Source organism: the organism of the source record quoted next, unplaced genomic scaffold (genome assembly GCF_019419815.1).
Source record: "Pyrus x bretschneideri cultivar Hongxiangsu unplaced genomic scaffold, Pyrus_bretschneideri_v1 Contig7, whole genome shotgun sequence".
NCBI lineage: Eukaryota > Viridiplantae > Streptophyta > Magnoliopsida > Rosales > Rosaceae > Pyrus > Pyrus x bretschneideri.
In genome coordinates this window covers 5,773,415-5,790,213 of record NW_025999809.1, presented here as the reverse complement: position 1 = coordinate 5,790,213, position 16,799 = coordinate 5,773,415, and the positions used below count along the sequence as shown (strand labels likewise).

The 16,799-nt window shown below is 37.9% G+C and overlaps 2 protein-coding genes and 1 long non-coding RNA gene across 3 annotated transcripts; all 3 read right to left on the bottom strand.

Annotated features, from left to right (window-relative positions):
- Positions 1-1,223: 1,223 nt before the first annotated feature.
- Positions 1,224-2,641, bottom strand: LOC125472488 (acid phosphatase 1-like). Its single transcript, XM_048574029.1, has 3 exons — positions 2,160-2,641; positions 1,838-2,047; positions 1,224-1,457 (listed from the first exon to the last, which is right to left on the bottom strand). The coding sequence occupies exons 1-3, from the start codon at positions 2,537-2,539 to the stop codon at positions 1,283-1,285; spliced, it is 765 nt and encodes a 254-aa protein (XP_048429986.1). The 5' UTR covers positions 2,540-2,641; the 3' UTR covers positions 1,224-1,282.
- A 4,886-nt stretch (positions 2,642-7,527) lies between these two features.
- LOC125472504 lies at positions 7,528-9,443 on the bottom strand. Its single transcript, XR_007254469.1, has 2 exons — positions 8,980-9,443; positions 7,528-8,584 (listed from the first exon to the last, which is right to left on the bottom strand). It is a non-coding gene; the product is annotated as an uncharacterized LOC125472504 (long non-coding RNA).
- Positions 9,444-10,460: 1,017 nt separating this feature from the next.
- LOC125472511 (probable inactive histone-lysine N-methyltransferase SUVR2) lies at positions 10,461-16,459 on the bottom strand. Its single transcript, XM_048574109.1, has 13 exons — positions 16,333-16,459; positions 15,973-16,012; positions 15,141-15,372; positions 14,984-15,028; positions 14,747-14,863; positions 14,242-14,659; positions 13,816-14,018; positions 12,794-13,612; positions 12,327-12,592; positions 12,137-12,203; positions 11,972-12,022; positions 11,022-11,118; positions 10,461-10,795 (listed from the first exon to the last, which is right to left on the bottom strand). The coding sequence occupies exons 3-13, from the start codon at positions 15,321-15,323 to the stop codon at positions 10,767-10,769; spliced, it is 2,295 nt and encodes a 764-aa protein (XP_048430066.1). The 5' UTR covers positions 15,324-15,372; positions 15,973-16,012; positions 16,333-16,459; the 3' UTR covers positions 10,461-10,766.
- Between the last annotated feature and the right edge of the window lie 340 nt (positions 16,460-16,799).

Genomic DNA, 16,799 nt, shown 5'->3' with positions numbered 1-16,799 from the left:
ATGTAGCTCTTACAACATTAAAGCAGACTAACGCCAAATGGACCGCTAGAGGGGCAAAATACAAAGACTAAATAGATCAAATTTCAAACATACAGACCAAAATAAAACTTTGAGCAAAATATACAGACGATTATTGTGCTTTTGTATTCAGGGTGCTTCACTCAAGAAAAAAATTGAATATCAATGTCCAACTATGTCTGATATTTATAAAACACCTCTTATAAAAGTATAGATACTCAAACCTCACTTGATCCCACTTCATATGTCTTTGTTCATCGGACCCAAACTTGGTACTTGGAATTTTGAGTGGATACGTGGATATGTGTAAGCAATTAATTTAAGCATCGTATTCTAATAACAATCACGTAGTAAACTATAGCTAAGATCCAAGGAAAATAAAATTTATTCCGTTAATTTTTACTCTAAATAAATATATTCCAAAGTTGTTAATGAGAATATCCATGCTTTTCTCTTTGTTTTTGTTTTATTTACCGTTTTGGAAACAAATTTGTTGAAGAATTAGAAGTGTTTGTATACAACCACCGAACTACGTATACCTGAATTAAGCTAGCATGAGTCCATTTCCAACAAGTAATAATACCATAATGCTATAATTAGCACAAAGGAAAACTTATTTTGTTTTGGGAATAAAAAGGAGAACTTTAGCACACTTTTTTTTAAATTTATTATTATGACGAGGAGGGGAAAAGAGTTCGAAACTATTACAATAATTTAGTGCTGATGACGGAGTAACTATTACCATAATTTAGAGGAGAGGAAGTTTCGAACCCAAGACGCATGAGAAAAAACCTAACATTTTGTCTACTAGAATACTAAACCATATGCAAATAATAATGAAACCCAACACACGTAGTTGCAGAATAAATTAACAATGATTCCCAAAGGAAGAATATGCCTTTATTTTCCATTCAAATAGTATTGAGAGAGGAGGATTCGAACGTAGATTTCCAATTGTTCTTAAGCACTCAAGCCACAAATACCGGAGAACTACTTGTGTAGGGTGACAGATTTCGTTGAAATTACTAGTCTTTTATGAATAGGACAGAGAAGCATATGCTTTGGCCAATAAAGAAATGGTTCCGCACATCATTTTTCTCTTTCATCGTTTTTTTTTTCTTTTTTTTGACTTTTCGGATTGAATAAATCAAAAGCAATTCAAAAGAAAGCACGTAAGAGAAGTTTCTAGAGCGAGAAAATGGTGCTCGGAAATGACTTAGGAGTGCTTGTTTAGGTCTGCATCTGTGGGCTGAAATTTCTCATGCTAGACATAGTACATGGAATTGGGTAATTTGAATGTCCTTTTTGCCATGGGATGCCCCTCAAAACTGCTCCACTGGTCTCCAATAATTCCCCAAATGCGGTAACCTTCATCAATCAGTCTACGCCTGGCATCAGACTTGTATTTCTGCACTTCCTTGAACTCATCTTCAAGACCCCTTCATTGCACATAATTAAGTATATGAAAATTGAAATCAAATCTTTCTTTTCAAGTCAGGCACTATTTCTTAAAGTTCCAAAATGTTTTTTTGACAACAAAAAATGCCTCTAAGTATGTTTGGTGTAAAAGCACTTTTGGGTTGTAAAACATTTTTTACATAAGTATTTGCTATGTGCTTTTTCAGAAACACTTTTACATACTTCTACTTGTTTATAACAAATGCACTTTTGACATAAACGCTGATGAGCAAAAGTGCTTATCGATTCATCCTTTTTTTTCTCTTTTGGAATTGATCTTTTGCACCATTGAAAACCACTATAAGTATAAAAAAAAAAACTAAGAAAATTTTGGATTTGAAACCTTGATGATATCCCATACCTTAATATAAGACCAGTCCATCCATGGTATCCAACCCTAATGAGATTATCCACACTTGATGATCTTAAATTTTCCCTTCTTGAAGAGATTAAAAAGATCTTGATCCCTCTATCTTTGATCTCATGGAAGAGCTTCAGTGTGTGCTCAAGAGCTGGTGCCTTGCCTTCTCTCATCCATGCCTCCAAACAAGTCCCATTCGGCTTCTCTCCCCTAGTTAGTTTTCCGAAAAACAAAAGCACGTCAGCGACATTCAGTCTCCACTTCGTTAAAAGAGTTCTCAGAGTTCAAATCTCAGAACAATAGTTGTTAAAACATGACTTACCCGAACCCGTGTTTCTTAAAGTAAGGAATGGTGGAGAGAAGCGTGTCATCAACATCAAAAATCCAAGCATCTTTGCCATCACCCTCCAGTTTGCAGCAGCTGCTCAAGTAGAGAGTGACCTCCTCCAAGGCCTTCTGCGAGTCAGCCTTGTACTGAGACGATGTCATGTATTTGTTAACGTACCAAACACATTCTTGGGGTACAACCTCAAACCCTCTAATGTTGTTCACTTCAACATTGATCCTCCAACTCTCACAGTACTTCTTCAACTCATCTCCCAATTCAACATTACTGGTTTTTTGGGTTTTCAAAATGTTCCAATCTGCTGCTGCAACCACCAAGGCTGTGAAGAAAACCAGAAATCCTACGAGTTTTGCCATTTCAGTGTGATGACAAGGGGTTGGAAATGGAGAAAGAATGGATGGGCATAGATAGGGAGGAGGGTAAGTGAAGAATTAAGGGCGCATGATTTAGGGTGGGATGGGATGGGGTGTGGGACATTGGCTGTCAATTTGTCATGGCCTTTCACTCCAAGATCACATGGCGTAATCAATTACGTTTGAAATGATTTGTGGATTTATGAATGCGCGTAATAGACAACTGGACAAAAAGGCAAATTTATGCTTCACAACTCATGTAATTTGTTCCCAGTGATCTACTAATTTGCCGAGAAATTTGTAATTCAATTGGTTAAAATATTTATAGCTGGATGTGAACTCCCGAATTTAATTTCTAGCTCCCATAATAGTATAATACCACTTGGATAATAAAAATAAATAAATAGTACTCGAGTAATTTGGCTAAATTACTATTTCGCGCATGCCCGTCATGGTTCTAGTTCGATCAACGAATCTCCGCCATCGATTAACTGATATCTGGGCTTTGTTAGGAGGCTCATAGTTCATGAACTCCAAGGTAAAGTTACAAATTTGGGACCATATAAAAGGAGAACAAAACATCCAATGGCTCAGTTCTCATTGATATATTTTTATATGAGTATCTTACTAATCATGCGTGACATGACTTCTGGTAGTATGGTAGAATCTCTCCCAAGGTCGCTTTGAGATTTTGATCAAATGCTGAGGCCATCTCCAACCAAAGAAGGGTCAGAGGGCTCGTTTTAGCCCTATAGCCCTCCAAGAAATTAATATTTTAATGAACAATGTCAGGTCATATTTCTTACCATCTTCAACCGAGAGGCCAAAGGGTCATAGGCTAAACATAGCCCCGTGACAAAAAACCATCTCCAACCGAGGGGACCAAAGGACCATAGGGTCAAACATAATTTATTATTTTAATATAAAAACTACAACAACTTGAATTTAAAGTTTATAATCATCATCATCATCATCCGCCATTGTAGGATCATAGTCCAAGGTAACCAACTCCCATCGGGCCATAATATCCCTCTTTTTCCTATCAAAATAGGCCTTACTCATTGGAGTGTAATCCGAATTGTTCCTTTGCATATTCATATCATCCATCTCTTCTTGTATTTGTTTGGCATGTTCTTCATGTCTACGGTTCCTTTCTTCCACGGCAATGGCATTTTGCTCCGCCATTAATCGCAAAGAGGCTGCTATTTCCTCTTGAAAGGCGTAATCATCCTTTGCTTTCCCTTTTTGCTTCAATTTTCAGGCCTTGTTTCATCTCATAGCCCTAGCTATGGAACCTTCACCTAGAGACGAATTTTCTACCCTTATTTCTTGAATGGGAAGAGATCCATCTTTATCCCCATTTGCAGTTGAGGATGCATTTCCGAACACTGGCGTAGGACCTACTCTTTGTTTAGGTGGATCTTCAAATAACACTCACCCTTTACAAATTTCCGAACGACCGTGATGATTAAAGAGTTTTGAGTTGTCCTGCAAAAACAATTCCTCTGCTTGGCGTACCTAGAAAATATAATTACAAAAATTAAAGGAAATTAGTTTATGAAATTAAATGTAATATAATTAAATATTTAAAATAAATTGTGAAAACATTTACTTCGTCGTAGTAATTGACACCGCTTTCATGTCTACTTGTGGCCTTTAACAGTGATTGATGCCATTTATTCAAACTTGGATGAAGATGTTTCTTCCATCTTGAAAAAAAACTCTCGTTGTTTCGGCTATTCAGTGGAATGATGCCTTCGTAGAACTTATAATTTGACGTACAAATCAGAACACCTTCACTTGTTTGAGAACTCTCATTCCCAAAGGGTCCAGAGCGCCAGAGGACCGAAAAACGCCCAAAAACCGTCTCCAACCGAAAGCTAGGCCAGAGGGCTCGTGGGCCGCACGGAATCTGAAAAGGCCAAAAGGCTAGCCTAATCCAGCCAGCCAATTAGCCCCAGGCTGGCCAAAAATGTGAGCATTCATGTCGGATATAACCGATAGGAATATGAATATTCCTGTCGGTTATATCCGACAAGAATGCTAGGCCAAATTTTCAAATGCAACGGCTAGCTGACGTCAGCTAGCGGTTATTTTGGATTTTTTTTTATTACAAAATTTTTTTCCTATAACTTCTATTTTTAAATTCTATTTTTTTCTATAACTTCTATTTTACAAAATTTGTTTCATATTTTTTTTTTAATTCTATTTTTTCCCTATAACTTCCTAAGCCATTATACAATATTAAATTAAATTAAGTAACATGAAAAAAAAAACATTAAACAACTTTAAATAACATTAACCTACATGATGACGTCACTTAGCCGTTGGATTTGAATTTTAGTTGTAGGTTTTAAATAATAAATTATGTTTAGCTCTTTGGCCCTCGGTTAGAGACGGTTTTTTGTGATAGGGCTAGAACGAGCCCTATGACCCTTTGGCCCTCGATTGGAGATGGAGGCAAATATTGTCATGTACTGTTCATTAAAATATTAATATCTTTGAGGGTTAGAGGGCTAAAACGAGCCATCTAGCCAGCCCTCAGTTGGAGATGGCCTAAGCCTTGCAAAGAGTTTCATCTTCTTTTCGGGTCCAAGCCCTACCTTTCAATGCAAATGTGATCATTTGAAAATTATTGAAAATTTTGAAGGAAAGATTATTGGAAGAGGTAAGAAAATGGAATGTGAAGAATTGAAATGAAATGAAGTAAGATAGTATGGAAGAGTGAAAATTATGTGAGAAATAGGTATTTATAGGAAGAAAAAAAAAAAGGGGGAACTTTTTAAAAAAAAAAAATTTCAAATCCAACGGTCACCTAACATCAACATGACATCAGCTAGCCGTTGCTAGCTGACGCCAGGTAGTCGTTGGTTCAAATATTTAGGCTAGCCCGTGGCTAGTTGCCTGGCTCTTTTGGGCCGGCCGGCTGGTGTCACATCCCAACCCGGGAGGGACCACTTCCCAGGCTCACTCCACCACCGTAGCACGATATTGTCCGCTTTGAGCTTACCATTCCCTCACGATTTTATTTTTGGGAACTCACGAGCAACTTCCCAGTGGATCACCCATCATGGGATTGCTCTAACCCCCTTCTCGCTTAACTTCGGAGTTCATACGGAACCCGAAGCCAGTGAGCTCCCAAAATGCCTCGTGTTAAGTAGGAATGAGAATATACATTTAAGGATCACATCTCTGGGCAATGTGGGATGTCACAATCCACCCCCTCTTAGGGGCCCTACGTCCTCGTCAGCACACCACGACCAGGGTTAAGTTCTGATACCAAATTGTCACATTCCGGCCCGAGGCGGATCACTTCCTGAGCCCGCTCCACCACTGTAGCACGATATTGTCTGCTTTGGGCTTACCATTCCCTCACAGTTTTCTTTTTGGGAACTCACGAGCAACTTCTCAGTGAGTCACCCATCATGGGATTGCTCTAGCCCCCTTCTCGCTTAACTTCGGAGTTCCTACGAAACCCGAAGCCAGTGAGCACCCAAAAGACCTCGTGCTAGGTAGAGATGGGAATAAACATATAAGGATCACACCCTTGGGCGATGTGGGATGTCACAGCTGGCCTGTTTGTTCTTTTTTGGCCCGATGGGGCCCACAAGCCCTTTGGCCTAGCCCTCAATTGGAGATGGTTTTCATGTCATTTCGGGCTATCTTCGGCCCTCTAGCCAGATCAATTGGAGAGGCCATTTCCAACCGAAAGAGGGCCAGATGGCTCATTTGAGCCATATAGCCCTCCAAGAAATTAATATTTTAATGAACAGTGCAGGGTCATACTTCTTACCATCTCCAACTGAGGGGCCAGAGGATTATAGGCCAACCATAGCCATGTGATAGAAAACCATCTCCAACCGAGGGCCATAGGGCCAAACATAAATTATTATTTAAATTTAAAAACTACACTAACTTAAATTTAAAAATTACAATAACTTAAATTTAAAAACTATAGGCTAAATTTAAAAATTACAAGTTAAATTTAAAAATTACAACAACTTAAATTTATAGGAAAAAATGAGAATTTTTTAATGTTTCTTTTAAAAAATTTGGCCAAAAAAAAAAAAATTATGGGCCTAATTTGCCTTTGAATCCAAGAGGTGGTAGTATCTCTTTAAATGAGTACATGAAGCTATAGGATGATACGTTCCCGTGCCACAAACAAGTACATACAACAGGATTTTGTTGCACATCTTTGGGCCAAAAGAAGCATGGAGTAGGCACTTAAGTTTTATGTTGTTAAATGTTTTTAAAAATGTTGTTTAAGTTTCATGTTGTTAAATGTTTTTTTTTATGTTGTTTAATGTTATTTAATATTGTTTCATATTACTTAATGTTATTTAATGGCTTAGGAAGTTATAGGAAAAAAATAGAATTTGAAAAAAAAAATTGTAAAAAAAAAATTCAAATATAACAGCTAGTTGATGTCAGTTAGCCGTTGCATTTGAATTTGTGGCCCGGCCTGGAGGTGGCTGGCTAGTTGACTTAGACTAGCCGGTTGGCCCTTTGGCCCTTTTTTGTCTCGTGGGGCCCATGAGCCCTTTGCCCTAACCCTCAAGTCGGTTGGAGATGGCCTAATGTCTCACCCTTAGTTACTCGACATCTATAAAATCAACGGATGCTAAAGGCATGGAGTTTTGATAGATAGACATTTAGCAAAACAAAATGTAGATAAACAAATAAGAGAAATGCTAAGGAGACACTCTTACAATTGTAACTCTCTAGGGACTCTTTGTCATCCCGCAATTTAATGTCAATTCTCATGTCAACATTATAAAAGATTGTGCTAAAAAATAAAGTAACAATGATTCTATAACAAGTTTTGCTTCCGAAAGAGTTTTAATGGTGCCAATATCGGAATCCGAGACAAAAGGGTCATGGCAATGAACAATGGACCCCAAAAATCATCTTTGTGGAATCCCACTTTATCTTTTTGACAATCAAAAGTAGAAGATGTTGGCAACACGAATACTATTTGCCCCACTCATAAAAAAACGGAAATAGCAATTTTTATACTGTACGAAAATCATTTCTCAACATTAATTTCGCTGCATGGAAGCAAAATTGGTCGAAAATGAAACAAAAATCATGCTATTATTTGCCAACTCTCATAGCAAATCTAAGTCGCATGAATATATAAACTCGAGTAAATCGAAAATATATCTACATATCTTAAGAGGACAAAAGTGTCCAATATTCAAATGGTTTCTGTAAAATTTACTCCTTTGAGAGGACGGAAACTATGAGTGATGGCCATCAAAACCGTCGTCGAAGTTCAGAGAGTAGCTCTGAAGATCATAGCTGAACCGGTTGTAGCACTTTTTCCGTCCCAAACATTGTTTCCATTGTGACTTCAACTTCCAAAACAACTGCCTCAAAAGATATGAACCGCGGCAACAACCCATCGACGATGTACTTCTTTGAGTGCCAACAAGCTTGACCTCAGACCCGGCGCTTGCGATTCTCTTCAATGACTTCGAACACTGGATTTTCCAACAGCCAGAGATGCTAGAAACTGATTTGTGGTTCCTCCTCAAGCTTTGACTGTGCTGTTATATAGAGAGAGATCGTATGGGTGAAAGCAAAAAGCAGCAGCAAGAATGGTGTAACTAAAAAACAGGCAGAGCCACAGATTAAGCTTTCAAGTAACAATTCCACTAGCAAGCATCATCATCGACATGTCACATTGTCACTGGTCGACGCGGATAAACTTTCAAGGAACAATTTCCACTAGCAGGCATCACCAAGGACATGTCACATTGTCATTGGTCGACGCAGATAAACGTTACAATCAACAGTCAATTAAACTTTTCTTTGATACTATTCTAGGTCATATAGGTCCCAGAGTTGAGAAGGAATTGATAACTTGCGTCAGGTGCTGTGTCAGTCGAAGGGAGAAAAGCACTTTTGAAAAAAGTTGATTGTTCTTATCTCTTGTTTTTTTGCTTCTGTTTCAATCAAAGGAAGCTTGATGACGAACTTTCCTAGAAGCATATAAGTGGAATGAGGTCGACTCTTGTGCCTAAAGTTTTCCACCGACCATACCTACAAGAACAATGTATAGTAAACTGATTAGTCAATTTCAGTGAACTTCATACAGCGTTTTCATCACATGGTTGATCATAAAAGGCCCCACAAAGATCACCCAAAATTGTGTCGTGTAGATCTTCGATACCAATACGATTAAGAAAAAAAATAATTAAGCACAACTGTGATTACGAAGCATATATCTGAACAAAGTATACCTACACTACTGTACTTTCAGACTTTCTTTTGTTCCAACTTCGGACGATTTATTAGATTTCGACTTACATATATATGTAATTCCATAAAATCTAAGCCTCCTTCAACTTAATTTGTCTAACACTTCATATAAAGAGCAATAAATGGCTAACGAAGGAGCAGTTATTCAGATTTGCATGGAGCAATAAATGACTTACCAAATGTTTCAGAACAGTTCAAGCTACATGGGCGACTTCAGGCTACATGAGAGCCGTATACATGAAAAATGTAAAGGTACCAACTTCTCTCGGCAAGTTCACCTGGAATTAAGTTACGAGTTAATTCTAAAACTTCCTTGTAAGCATTAAGTTTAAACAGAAAAGGGGAGGGGAGGACTGTTCGTGTAATTTAATATACTTACAGTCATTGCGCTCCTTCATATCATTAGCACAGTCACAGCATCTGCAAAACAAAATGTGCGTGAATTTTTTACTGTAACAGAATTATTTTCTCGGGACAATTACACATCTTGGCAAATATTATCACTAGGAAGAGATAAAACAGAAAATTACCTCATTGTCGAAAAATCTCCTCGAAATTGAATCTGAATTTCGTTCAAGTCTGAACAAGGGTGACCTGCAGTACAAGTATTGCGTGCTTCAATTGAAAGATATACACTTGAAACAAGCGTTAAAAACTCCATAAAACTAAACAAGTATACGATATCATGTGAGATTCATATCATCACATGTAATTACATGTATACTTGTATGTATTATATATTGTACCTTTGTACACGTAGTGCTTCCTGTTTACATTTAAGATTTGTAGATTAAGAAGTGGAATAGCATAATCTACCGCAATGTCAACATTGGAGTTTATAGGCAATAGTTACTAATTAATCCTCTAATTCTTTGTTGTTTCCACGATACGATATTATAAACTCCTCTAACCTCTAATCTAACGAATTCACTTAACTAACGTCTGCATTTAATTTCAATCTTGAGTTGGGGAATATGCACGAATTGAACCGGTCATAAGAGGTTTAGTGTGGTTAAGTTTTATTTTTTATTAGAAGTTCGAAACCGGTTTTATTTGTGATTGTATCCTTTTTCGTTAAGCAATAATTCCAATTTTGCTCCTATATTTTCTGCCCATTTTGCAGATGTGGGTTTGCTCAGTCTCAAAAAGCATACTATACAGTGGTGAACGAGTTTTTCGACACAATGGACACGATCGAAGATCATTTAAGCTGTTGGAGATACTTGTGTGGAGATGAACTCACACATGCAGATGTTTGCTTGTTCACCACGTTAACCCAATTCGATCTCTTCTACAATGTGTTGTTCAGATGCACGAAGAAGAAGCTGCTCGAGTATCCCAACCTTCATGCATATATGCATGAGATTTATCAGGTACTGAAGAGAGATTGGTGTTTTTCTACAGAATCCAGAGGTTGCGAAAACTTGCAATTTTACAGCTAATATGGAAGGGTACTACAAAACCCTTTTTCCGCTAAATCCCGGCAGCATTCAACCCGTCATGCCTGCCGGGTCCGAGTATGAAGTCCTCCTGAGACCTCAAAACAGGGATTCGCTGTCACTTCTAGACAGAAGTGCGACGGCCCTCTATGTTTCTTAAGCTATACAAGTCTGTTCAGATGTGTATTTTGTATTCACACAAAGCAAAGCAAAACAGAACCAAGAAAAACGCATTATATAGCATCGCCGAATAAGCAGCCATATAGAACTACGGTTATTTAAGCAGTATCACTAGCCTCTGCAAACACAGCGCGCAGGCAGCGTCTGACCCAAAATGTACCATCAAATCATCAATGGAATAAAGGCACCAAATTGCCCATATCTGTATAAAACCCTGTACAAAAAAACATCCAAAAGATCTATCCTCGGCTTGATCTTGCACCTATCCTTTATGTTCGAACAAAGACAACAACCATCAACACGCTGATCCCTGACACAAAGTACTTAACGAACATTCCCGGTGTTCACCTTGCAATTGATCCAGATCTAGATCCTGTTGCATGTAGAAGTGAAAATGAAGGTTAGCATCAGAAGCAACATGTGATTAGAAGAACAATCAAAGAGTGCCCCAATGACTAATAAACCAGATGACGCTTTCAACTCGGACTAATACACATCAAACATGTACACAGATAAGCCAGGCAAGAAAATGATCGTCACCAACAAACAAGGGATGTGCAAATATTGGTGCACGGGACACAAATGGAAAATACACTTACTATTTGAACGTTTCATGTTCCTGCAGAATTTGCTGCCACATTGGCACTGGAACACCTTCACAGGATGATCATGGTCGTCGAAGTCAATCCCATAATCCTGCAAAAACATCCCAAATAGTGCAGTTAAGAGGGGCACATAAATCCAAAGAGTCATGTATACATATTATATCCATATCCAGAGCCCTGTCACCAAAATTATACAATAACATCACATAATGCAGTCTAAGTAGGAAATTGATCAGCATGAATTAAGGTATCACTTTGTGCTTGAACATTTTTAAAGGATGAAGTTAAGTGTTGTGTTCGGGATAAGCGCAAGTCAGCATACCATATTCAGATATATCTATCTGTTGTGCGGTGGTAGGTTCGAAGTAGGTACTCGCACATCAGGCATGTTTAACTAAACCATATCAATCAACCGTTCGCGTTTATGCATTTTTAATTTATTGAGAATGAGGCCTTTCACAGTCAATAGATAAACAGTTCTGCCGAAAATCAATTAACCGTACAACTTCTAAGAACTAGAGCAGTCAATTGAACTAAAAAGTAGTAATGAAGATCACTTGTAGATATAGCATTGTACGTACATATTCCCATAACCAATCGAGCACCATTACCAAAATTAGTTATGAAACTAAAATCAGAAAAATACTTATACAACTCATCAATTTGGTGAAATTAAAATGAAAACATTTGATTAAAATGGAATTACAGTGGGCTTATGTTGACAAAAGATCGTAGTAAGACTTCGCTGAATAAATACAAGACTAAACCTAGAAATAAGCTTCCTAAGCCTCCAAAGATTCTCAGCATTTTAACTTGCCACATGATTAAAAAAAATAATAATAAATAAATAAAACTCTTCAATTGATGATTAATCCAAGTGTTTAAAATGATCCATAAAAAATTCGTTCAAATTATGCTACAACTTAAAAGATAAAATTTGTTACCCAGGTTAGCTCTTCCAAGGCATCTACTTTTCTTGTTGTGAAAAAGGCAAGCTGCACAAGACGACATAACAATATTTATACTTGGTACCTTGAAGAATTATGTCTGAAATCATCAACAAAGTAGATGGCTATAACTACACAAATGAAGGATCAAAGGTTCCATACATGATAGTAGCAATGATCTGGGCTCTCCACTTCAACTGGGATTTCAACCAAGTTTGCATCCAGACATCTAGCATAATATGCAAAATAGACACCACAGTAGTAAATATCTTAGTAAAAGGAGCATAACGTATCATATGAATGGAAGACATGACTAAACTGAGAGTACAGACAAACAATGAAGTGCCATTACCTGTGATTAATAAACCTAGCAACATTTCCATAGTTTGTAGCATCCAAACAGAGAGCTTCTTTATCCCTCAAATCTGCTTTGGAAGCCCAATTTGCATCCAGTCGCACTGGATAGGGACGTTTGCCACTTCTGGAGCTTTTAATGTTCCTCTCATGTAACTCTTTGCTGGTTAAAACTTCTCCAACATACTCACACACAAAGGCACCTTTTGGCAGGTCCTCCAAGGTTCGGAGACCCCATCCTTTTCCTTCAGAAGTGAAAAACACCTGGAATACAGCACAAATCAAACAAAGTCTTCCAACAAAAAGTCTTATACAAGAAAATTTTGTATTGACATTTATCTTTGAGAATATAACTACTAATACTCATGAACAATTTATCCACAAGATTTACATCAGTAAGAAAAACAAGTACCCCACTCCATCAACTAACATTAAACAAAAAGATCGCTTTGAACAGATTCCAACCTGCAATTTGCAATTTAAGCCTCTCTGGACCACTCGATTTCCACACTGTCTATGGCAGCCACACTTACTCCAGCATTCTTTAATAAATTGCCTCCTTAAGTGGCCCTTGCATGGTTCTAAACAATCATCATTCTTAACTCTTTCAAGTGGGCAGCTTTTACAATAGAAAGGACGGTGCTGTTGAGGGTTGCGAATCATAGAGATACACTCTTCCAGGAAATCATCCCTTAGAAGGCCTTCTTGCGTGTAAGCAAAATCCCCCTCAGTCTGAGATGCACAAGCACAAGGTACAGACGCCGATAGGCAATCACCAAAGCAAGTTGGGCAGCAATTTGCATCCCCAATACCAGAAAGACGGAGGTTAATAGCAGCATCTTGGAAAACAAGGCTTCGGGAGATATAGAAGAAGGATGGTGGATATTCATTGTTTTTTTCATTTAGCCATGGTATTTTGACTCTTTCTTCCCCTTTGGTTATGTCATCAATGTCATGATAACTCCTTAAATCATCAGGAGGTAGATCACAATGCTGTACAACAACCAGACCACGAGAGTCTTCCAGTTCACCTTCCTTATCAACCTCAGCAAAACCATTAGAATCAGCCCTCTCACCTGCTTGTCTGCATTCACCAACACCATTCAGAGACAAGGGTAGTCTGGGAATTTCAGGAGCAGTAACAGCAGTAGGGCATTCAATACCAACAGGCCCATTTAAAGAACATGGCTGCATGCATAATGTTTCCTTAGTTCCATGCACAGAATCCCAAGCAGTAGTTTTTTTCAATGCATCAAGATTTGGTGATGCACTTATAGATCCATCCTGCGATTCACCATTGGAATTAGTTCCCAGTTCCAAGAAGCCCTCACACATAAGCCCCAACATATTCTTTAGAGAAAAGTAGGGGTCAATGATTTTGTATGAATGCAGATATTTTTCCTCCGTCAATTTTATGACGGCATCTAGATTAGGCATATGAAAATCTGGTCGTCTAATAGCTGAATTGCAATGAATGAAAGCTTTACCTCTCCTAAGGGTGAAGACGCAACTTCTAAATTAGAAGATTCCTCTTCTAAGGTTGCAAGTTCAAAGTTCGTATTCCTCTCATTAGATGAAGATACAATATCATTTCTTGTACTTTCTCTCTCCTGGGATGCCACAGGTTCTTGATCATTTTGTTCCCCAGTTGCACCATTTTGGAGTGGAGGTTTTTCTTTACTCGAGGGATCTGCAAAAGAACAAAACAAAAAATATTGTACAAGAAGATTATTGAAGTTTTATGCCGGTGTTATAATACCCAAAAAGTTTGTTCTACTATGTATTATTTTTTATGTTAAATTGGCAATCAGATATATTTAATTCATGGTTAGAGTAGTTTATTTTCGTTCCTGGTTCCAACTATCCATCAGGTGAGATATCAATGATGGCATACTATAAGGTGAACAAAGTACCTGGAAGGATGACTGCTATAGGAACCTCATCTTGTGCCATGTCATCAGTGAAGGGCTCATCTTTAGGCTTCATTAATTGATGATTGTCAACCCTATGTTTCGGCAAAAGAACGATGCCTGACTCAGTAATTCGCTTTCCATGCTGTGGCACGGGATTAGACGCAACAGGTTGCTTGCCCTTATTTTTGTTACTAAGGTGGGGTGAAACTGGTTGATGCAATTCAGCCCTTGAGTCAGGTGACCGTGTAAGTAACTCATCTTTCTCCACTTTTGGCCTTATCAATAAAGGCCCACCCAACATAGGGTTGCAGGTACTTGGGGATGGTGAAAGTTGACCCCCATGGGTTTTTCGCAACCTTTTCAGGGGACGTTCAGGTTGATGAGGCAGTGGCAATTCTTCCCCAATATTATCCTCCGGCTAGATAATAGACCACAAGGCAAGTTAGCAGATACAGGTAAACGGGTGAGAATGTGAGACACAAGCAAGGGAGCCAAGTGTACATACATCAGTATTTGTAGATTTCTTCTTCTGTGATGAACCCTCATCACCACTTGAATGTATCCTTTTCGAGGGACGAGCTGGTTCACGACGCAGCTGAGGCTCTTCTTCCATATCTTCCTCCTGATAGGTAACAGACCATAATATGTCAGGATTGTAATCATAGATATGTCAGAAACTATAGCCACAAGGATGAGAAAAACAAGAATAAAGTGACAGAACCAGGTATCTTCAATTACATACATCATAGTTCTTGCTTTTCTTCTTCTCCTTCTTCTCTTCCACCCCCTAGCAGAATAAATCAAAATCAAACAGACATAAGTAAGGAGAGAGAGAGAGAGAGAGAGAGAGAGAATGGAAGTGGAATACAGAATGCCTGACAAAAGGGAAAGAAATACACCTGAGTATCCTCCGCATCAAATATAGCATCTACAAGAACTCTATAATTCTCTTCTTCAATCAGTTCCCAGTTTTTGTCAAATAATCTCAAGAGATTTTTCAAAACTGGTTTGACCTGTTTTTCATTAATACCAAGCTCTGCCATTGCTTTAAAGGCTGCATTCACCCTTGGATTTGGCGCCATCACTATCCGCTCACACTTATTTCGACAAGCTGCCCAATGCAAAATGTACCTACATTTTCCAACATTTCTGAGAAAAATGCCCAAATAGGAGTTGAAAGAAACAGATATGCAAGTTCATTACACAATCAAAAGGCTAGCACCATCAAACCCTTCACCCTTGTAACTAAAATACAATCGATGTAAGAGTATCAGAGGTTTCACCATATCACTCAACAGTTGGATGTTCCAATATCCTTAAAGCTACACAAACAACAGTTGTTAAAATCCTAACGAAAGATAACAGATTTAACTGATAATTTCCTAGTTGCATATATGCAAATTTCATTTTTACTTCCCAGCCTGCCCAGCATAAACTAAACAGCCCCTTTTCAGATTTCAAAAATAATAGCATGTCTATACTAGAAAATAATCAAAGCAAGACGATATGAAACCGAATCATAAATATACATCAATCAGAAGTTCCAAACGACTAACATTAGTTCAGATATATTATATGAACACAGAAACCTCTCTCTCCTCTCTCCTTTATCCTCTATCCTCCTCTCTCTCACACACAGGGAAGAGAGAGAGAGAGAGAGAGCTCCCAAAAACAAAACTTGAACCAACAAAATCTACATGCATGCAAAAAAAGCACTAACAACAAGCTTACCAAGAAAACCTCTTTGGAGCTTGATTCAGGCTACCAACACCTGAAAACAACCCAAAAACAAGAGTAAGAAACCACAAGATATTTTCTTTCACCTACATTTTCTCAGTAACCAAACAAAATTTCCAGAATATATTCTCAAAACCTAAAACAAAAACAACCCCAAACCAATGTACCCAGGAATTCATGGAAATGAAAACCAAGAATCCAGAACTTGAAAACGTTTCCCAAACGCACTGTAAAGAAGCGGAAAAACATTTCGAAAAACCCCAAAAAAAAAACGCAAAATTGGTAAACGGAGAGGTCCGAGGACCGAAATTGTTTTCGAAAAACAAAAATTTGAAATATGGGTAGCGAGCTTACCAGCATTTTTTGAAGAAATTGGGAGGAGTGAGAGTGTGAGTGTGTTTAGAATTAGGGTTTTACAAATTTGATCCGTTTTACCCTCCCTATTACTTGGGTTGCTCTCAACGGATGTGTAACTGTGAGAACACTTGTCATGTCCTGGGGGCGAGTACGCTAACGTCTGAGATATTTAATTGAGAATTTATTTAGTGACTTAGCTTTGGTAAAATTCAAAACACAAGTTGTTGCAACTCTTTCTTAGATGGTTGATTCACACATAACAAGAAGTAAAACTTTTAATTAATTGGTAACTAAATCAAATATTTTATCCCTATTAGAAAGAATACCTTTCTAAATGGGGCTTTTGTCGATGATTGCATTAGTATGATTACAATTTCATTTGCATTTTTACGAAGAGGTGCAAAAGAACGTATAAAGTCTTTTTTAAATGGCCACTAAATTTGTGTGCTATATAGTCGTTTTAA